Below are 7332 nucleotides of genomic sequence, written 5' to 3'. Positions count from 1 at the left end.
TGGCTACACCACTACATGGTAAAACGTAGTATGTAGTTCCAGTAGTTAGCTACACTGCTACATGACAACAAGTAATGAACTACTGCAAACACTATCTAGATTTGATTTTAGTTCCACTACCACCAAGCTACTGCAAAATGTAGTTAATTTACTAGTAATCTGGTGCAGTAGCAGACACGGGGTCAGGTACGGGGGAAGGAGCCCATGGGATGGGAGCACCATGGGTACTCCTGTCCACTACCCTCCCTGTTAGCCCAGCTGGTAGCAGGTCTATGGGTTTTCCCAGGAGCCTCTGCTTCATCTCATAACTTTCCTTGGAAGGTCCTACAAGGCGGAGGAGATCTCCAACCTGATCGACGAGGACAGTAGGATAAATTATATTATACTTCTGAACCAGTTGATGAATTCTAATCTGTCGGTCACGATCGAGTGTCCATAGTGGGATTTCTTGAGTTCGTAGTCTTAAATGAAGCTTGTTGAAAAAAACCTGCAGCTTTTCCATAACCCCCTCTGGACTCTTCCCTTCAATGAAAACATAGTGGAGGTCTGAACCTTCAGCTGGCTTAACATCCATTTGAGTTGTGTGGCCTCCAAGAATGGAATCAATGTCCTTTTTCCTGACGCACTGGGCATAACGGAGCACATCTGTGTCCGTTATGAAGAAGACCTCACTGGGAGATGGGGTCTGGGAGATGGGTTCCACTGGTTTGGGGGATGGGGTCTGGGAGATGGGTTCCACTGGTTTGGGGGATGGGTTCCACTGGTTTGGGGGATGGGTTCCACTGGTCTGGGAGATGGGTTCCACTGGTTTGGGGGATGTGTTCCTGACATGGGTCAAGTTGTCCCCAACATACCCTGTTGCTTGTGGGCTGGGAAATGGGTTGCAGCGGATTGAGGATTTGGAAATGGCCCCAGAGGCATGGCTATTGAGACTGGATGGCGAAGGGCTGCTGTGGCGCAGGGTGTTTGTGTCCTGGGGTAAGACCTGCTGCAGTTGGGCCTTCACTGCAGTGAACTTCTGAAAGGAGCCCTGAATGGGTAGCTGGGGAATCTCGTTCACAGGCTGGAGCACCTCCTCGCTGTCCTTGGAGAACATGCTCACATCCAGATCGACCTTGACTGGCACGTCCACCTGCGACACACACATAACACATAAATAAAACAAGAGAAAAAATAGAACTCTTCTGCAACGCTCGTTGGTCTTGGAATGACCTGCAAACGCCTTGAAAACTGAAGGTAGATGGTGTTGCTAACTGAGTTTAAAGCTCTGATTGAGAACAAAAAATGTTGTTGACCACTTATTGTTTTTAATGTAAAGTATTGTATGTACATGCTGACTACTTCGTCATGACCGCTTGCCAGCTCAACTCGAAAAATAGTTTATTCCCTGGTAAATGAAAGGTTCAATAAAGGAAATTGTAACCATCCTTTTTACAGGACATGGATTGCAATATGATGTGTCTTTTTACTACCTCAGGCGTGTCAGCGTTCCTGATTTTAAGAGGAAAGTGTTGCCCATCCACTTCTAAGACATGGGTCCGCTGCGACACACGTGCAGCCACTGCAACAGAGAGGAGAGGAAGTTAGATGAATGACATGGTTTTTACCACAAATGTACTGTATCCATATATTCTGTAGCAAATAGTACATTATCACAAACTAATATTAGACTATGTGTACCTAAAAAAAAAATAGATATCTGTAGTTCCATCCATTCGATAAGCCTACCTTCTGGATCCTCAAATATGACAAAGGCCTGTCCTGGGCTGTAGGATGGAAACTGTACTCTCTTTACCTCTCCTCCCCCGTTCCCTGGTCGTTGGAAGTGTATCGTGAGCTTGTCAACCATTCTAACAGAGGCAAGGATATCGTCGGGGACGCCAAGCACCTCCACGGGTGTTCCCTCCATGACAGTACTGGGGAAAGGGCATAGAGGTGAGCAACGACCACAGGTGACACCACCTCAGGTTGTAGCAGTCTTATTGGCTGAATGTGATATGCAACATCTGGGACTAGCATTAGCTAATGCAGCATGTAGGTGAACAATTGTGTTTCATAAAGAAAGCATGTTTTCCCCCAAATTCCATTTAGTTTTTCCAGATTTCCGTTTCCCCCGAATAGTTTCAGGTTTCAAAAAGAAAACATTTCAGAATTTAATGTTCTAAGTCCACAACAATGTTTAAACCACATCAGGAGACCATTTTAGAGGTCTGGGGGGAAAAATAAAGACGTTTTAATGTTTTGGCGTGCAAGTGTGCACCAGGAAGAGACCATTGTTTGGCTAAGCAGTGTTTCTGTAGCACTCATGTGGTTGCAGAGTTCGTAAAATGACCACCTGGTTTGAAGCAAATAATCATTCTGCCAGGTAGGCTACTTTTTAATTAACATTCATTTGGGAAGGTTTTTGGGAAAACCTTTCCGTTTCTAACAGAAGGTTATCATTAGAATCGTCGCTAACGGATATGCAAAGTGTAGACAAGTGTGCAAATACCCACAGACCGGGGCATTCTTGTGACTTGCTTCGCAAATGAATGCATTTTCCAATAAGTCCAATTTGTTTTTGTTGATTTCCTACAAAGTTAATTTAAAAAATATATATTGTTGAATTCTATTTTAATGTCTGGATTATATGATTCTGTCCACAATGTGGATTTTATAGTGCCCTAGATATGAGTGTATAGCCGGCTGCATAAGTTCCATTTGGACGGTAAGATGAAACGACTCAATATCGCAATCTGCCGGCCTCTCACGGAGTTGAGGTTAGAGTTTTTTTTATTTTTTATTAACCTCTGACTCCTTTGAGTTGCTATGCGTCAATAACTAGTGATGGACACAAATCATCCTGAAGCATTGAGGTTTTTCAGCGAATTGTGTCAAATAGGTTCATTACTCAGGGCTTTGATCAACACAGTGTACACTAGTGGCACCTGCTGGTCAAAAGAATTTAGAGCAGCCATATTATTATAGATGATGTCCCACACCCCGCAGCGCGTCCGCAGCATAGCCTTTTTGCCTTCTACCAGAGTAGAAGAGGGAGGCCCAACTCGGCGGAAAATCTGTCTCCCTCCGGCAGGAGGCGTTTTTCCCCCTTGTTTTGCCCACCAAACAAGGAGCTTTTGTATGCAGGTCAATGAGAGTGTGTCGAACTAAAAAATGTATGGCTTATTTGCTACATGAGGTAAATTTGACTGAATAGAAGTTTCGTAATGCTTAAGTTGTTACGAGTGTACTGATATAAGTAGGACACGTGACATCCCGGCAACTTTGAGAAAAAAACACTTTATATCGGAGTTGTCTCGAGATGTCTATGCATATTCATGACATGAGGCTAGTAGCATAGCATCTCTCGGGTTGACGTCAACAACCCTCATCGAATATTCCAAATGTATCCACCAATCCAAAGAAAGGATAGGCGGGAGCAACACCGCTTTGTGGACAACGACTCCTATTGTTTTTTAAAACATTACTTTAAAAATGTAACATTAACCTAATAAAACATTTGTTGTGGGAATGACGAGCAGTAGGACTAATACAATATCACAGCATATTGGCTATGTGCCTGGCCTGGTAATATTGTTCTTCTCAGACCATATTATATTTTAAAACTCAAGCTTTGATAACAAAATAGATCAGTTGGTGTAGCACTTGCAAGGCACAGCTGAGCATAAATTTAAATAATTTGCTTTTTTATTTTACTGGACTGATGGTACCTCCTGCATCTGTCATGGTGCTTTCAAGACAACTCAACAGGTCAAATCATGATGTCAGTGATCTGCAGGTCGGAAAGTCAGAGCTCTAGAAACATGCCCGAGTTTCCGACATGGAATTCTGAGTTGGATGACCATTCAAAACGATGGTCATCCAAGTTCCCAGTTGTCTTGAACGCACTGAATTCGGGAAGTCTGAGATTTCAGAGTAAAGAGTTCAGTTGTTTTGAACATGGCCTTATTCTCAGTGGGAGGAGGGAGCAAGAGAGCAGCAGAGGGTCCATCTGTCATGGTCCCTGCTCTCTCCTTCCTTTCCTCTGGTGAGACTGACCAGAGAGAGGGGACAGACAGTCTTCCACCTGATGGCGTATCTCGAGTCGTACCGCATAACCAATATGCATGCATAGATTCGTGTTGTTCCTATGACCAGAGAAAGTGATATATTCCTCCATATTAAAATAACAAGAAAAAGGGCTATCGCTACACTTGTCTACTCATTCATTGCACCTGCAGCGCGATTGGGAGAAGGGCGTTTTATGTTTTGTAATAATGTTGAATAAAAACAGTGACAGCGGTGAAAAGAAAATAATAAACATACACACTCTTATCAACAGCAGCTCTTTGCTATATACAGTCTCTCTCTGGTCATGCTATATTCTTTGACAGTCTCTCTCTGGTCATGCTATATTCTTTGACAGTCTCTCTCTGGTCATGCTATATTCTTTGACAGTCTCTCTCTGGTCATGCTATATTCTTTGACAGTCTCTCTCTGGTCATGCTATATTCTTTGACAGTCTCTCTCTGGTCATGCTATATTCTTTGACAGTCTCTCTCTGGTCATGCTATATTCTTTGACAGTCTCTCTCTGGTCATGCTATATTCTTTGACAGTCTCTCTCTGGTCATGCTATATTCTTTGACAGTCTCTCTCTGGTCATGCTATATTCTTTGACAGTCTCTCTCTGGTCATGCTATATTCTTTGACAGTCTCTCTCTGGTCATGCTATATTCTTTGACAGTCTCTCTCTGGTCATGCTATATTCTTTGACAGTCTCTCTCTGGTCATGCTATATTCTTTGACAGTCTCTCTCTGGTCATGCTATATTCTTTGACAGTCTCTCTCTGGTCATGCTATATTCTTTGACAGTCTCTCTCTGGTCATGCTATATTCTTTGACAGTCTCTCTCTGGTCATGCTATATTCTTTGACAGTCTCTCTCTGGTCATGCTATATTCTTTGACAGTCTCTCTCTGGTCATGCTATATTCTTTGACAGTCTCTCTCTGGTCATGGTTTTAATATTTTCAAGTATCCTGGTTCCGACTAGCAAGTGAACAGGGCAACTGTTTCGAAGTACACTGCTTAGCGATCTCGACACATGCCTTGGAGCTCCGGCATCAAACGTACCATTAATAGCCAATACTAGAGGTCAAACGATTAATCGGAATGGCCGATTAATTAGGGCCAATTTCAACTTTTCATAACAATCGGTAATCGGCCGCCTGACTCGTTGCGAACTGTGTGAAGGCTTTCTTCCTAACAAAGACAGCCAACTTCGCCAAAGGGGGGGATGATTTAACAAAAGAGTATTTGAGAAAAAAGCACAATCGTTGCATGAATGTACTTAACCAGAAACATCAATGTCTTTCTTAAAATCAATACACAAGTATATCTTTTTTTAAACCTGCATATTTAGTTAAAAGAAATGCATGTTAGCAGGCAATATTAAACTAGGGAAATTGTGTCACATCTCTTGCGTTCATTGCACGCAGAGTCAGGGTATATGCAACAGTTTGGGCCGCCTGGCTCGTTGAGAACTAATTTGCCCGAATTTTACATAATTATGACATAATATTGAAGGTTGTGCAATGTAAGAGGAATATTTAGACTGATGGATGCCACCCGTTAGATAAAATACGGAACGGTTCCGTATTTCACTGAAAGAATAAACGTTTTGTTTTCGAAATGATCGTTTCCGGATTTGACCATATTAATGACCTAAGACTCGTATTTCTGTGAGTTATTATGTTATAATTAAGTCTATGATTTGATAGAGCAGTCTGACTGAGCGGTGGTAGGCAGCAGCAGGCTCATAACCATTCATTCAAACAGCACTTTTGTGCGTTTGCCAGCAGCTCTTCGCTGTGCTTCAAGCATTGTGCTGTTTATGACTTCTGCACTGTTGGAGCGAAGAACACAAGCATTTTGCTACACCCGCAATAACATCTGCTAAACATCTGTATGCGACCAATACAATTTGATTTGAGTGGTAGAGGAAGATGGGTACAGGGTGAGGGATCCTGAGAGGATTCCTGTGAGTAGGCAGAGACCAAGAGAGTGATGCTAAGAATATGTGCTTCAGTAAGGTGGGCTTTTTAGCATTCATAGCCATGGTTGTCAATTATACTGCAGAAATGGATCAGAAGTGACAGAAAATATAAGTTGTGGAGGCAGTAGCTGACAAATACTCGGGATTGTGAGGATTTACTGCAGAACAGTTGCTTTGGGTGTTGAGTGGTAAGTGGTCTGTCCTCTCAGACTATCGGTCTGGAGTAGTATTAGATCGGGTTAAATAGTGGAAGGGGTGGTGTTTTTTGTTGTTGTTGTGAGGGCTATTAGTTGGCAGGGCAATTTTCCTTGTTTCCAATGTTGTATTACCATAACAAAAATGTAACGTAGGGAAGGTCGTGAATGGCATCATACCAGTACAGTACAGTAGGTGGCGGTGTCTACAACTAAAAGTTGGATGCGATCAGCCAACCAAATCCTAAAGAAGTACAGCTGTGGTTTTATTTGATTTAATAACGTTTTATTAAAATGTATGGATTTCAGCAGACAAAGCACGGCACGCAAAAACATACAGTAGGTACACGGTAAGGGTTTTAGAATGTTTTAAAAAATAAGTATCGACGCATTGCAACTAGAAAGACCATAAACAAACTAGCCTGTGGTACTTGGCAATGTAAAGTGAAGAACTGGAATGTAACTGAAAAGTAATTATTGACAGCACGCAATATTATTGCATTAAATTAACTGTGTATAGATGTGAGTTATCTACGTTTAATCAATCAATGTGATTTGTTTAAGTTTGGCAATATTGTAATCCGATTCCCAATTTCCCTCTCCCGTTTTTCACTAAGAAAACACTGAAAATATACTTGATGTAAAATATTATGCATTAACATCAAACATGTTTTTATTATCCTTCAAAAAGTTGTTATTTGAATCAAACTTACCTATATCGGGTTGTCGGTTTGTTCAAAATAAGGTCGTCACTACTGAAGTATGGTCGTACTATGCATTTCGAGAAAAGTGAAAAGTTGTCAGCGTCACGCATAGACTGATGCCGCGTTCAAATGCTAATCGGAACTAGGAAACTCGTACATTTCCGACTTGTTATCCGTTGACGCGGGCACGTGTATAACTATAACCAGTTAGCAACTCGGAAATTTCAGAGTGAACGCGGCAGAGTCTATGGCGTTGCTGCTGACAACCTTTCACTTTCGATTCTCTCGAAATGCACAGGGACACCATAACTCCTCCTTCTTCCTCTATTTCTTTAAGTTATGTTGGCGAATCGCAACCAACTGACAGGTGCTCACACCGAAACCTACTTCACTGGAGTGT

General features: G+C 42.1%; 1 protein-coding gene across 1 annotated transcript; it reads right to left on the bottom strand.

The window, feature by feature from the left end:
- Positions 1-44: 44 nt before the first annotated feature.
- Positions 45-7049, bottom strand: LOC139399598 (RNA-binding protein 43-like). The gene is made up of 4 exons (XM_071144959.1): positions 6942-7049; positions 1729-1916; positions 1473-1561; positions 45-1132 (listed from the first exon to the last, which is right to left on the bottom strand). The coding sequence occupies exons 1-4, from the start codon at positions 7040-7042 to the stop codon at positions 152-154; spliced, it is 1359 nt and encodes a 452-aa protein (XP_071001060.1). The 5' UTR covers positions 7043-7049; the 3' UTR covers positions 45-151.
- Between the last annotated feature and the right edge of the window lie 283 nt (positions 7050-7332).

Source organism: Oncorhynchus clarkii, unplaced genomic scaffold (assembly GCF_045791955.1).
Source record: "Oncorhynchus clarkii lewisi isolate Uvic-CL-2024 unplaced genomic scaffold, UVic_Ocla_1.0 unplaced_contig_2059_pilon_pilon, whole genome shotgun sequence".
Lineage (NCBI taxonomy): Eukaryota > Metazoa > Chordata > Actinopteri > Salmoniformes > Salmonidae > Oncorhynchus > Oncorhynchus clarkii.
Note: the sequence above shows the minus strand (reverse complement) of the source record. Positions and strands in the feature narration are given on the sequence as shown.

Excerpts from the sequence above, each read along its gene's own strand:
- LOC139399598 (XM_071144959.1), bottom strand. The coding sequence starts at position 7,042 with ATGCGTGACGCTGACAACTTTTCACTTTTCTCGAAATGCATAGTACGA. Across the intron at positions 1,917-6,941 it reads AAACCGACAACCCGATATAG|TACTGTCATGGAGGGAACAC; the intron begins GTAAGTTTGATT and ends CCCTTTCCCCAG. Across the intron at positions 1,562-1,728 it reads CATATTTGAGGATCCAGAAG|TGGCTGCACGTGTGTCGCAG; the intron begins GTAGGCTTATCG and ends TCTCTGTTGCAG.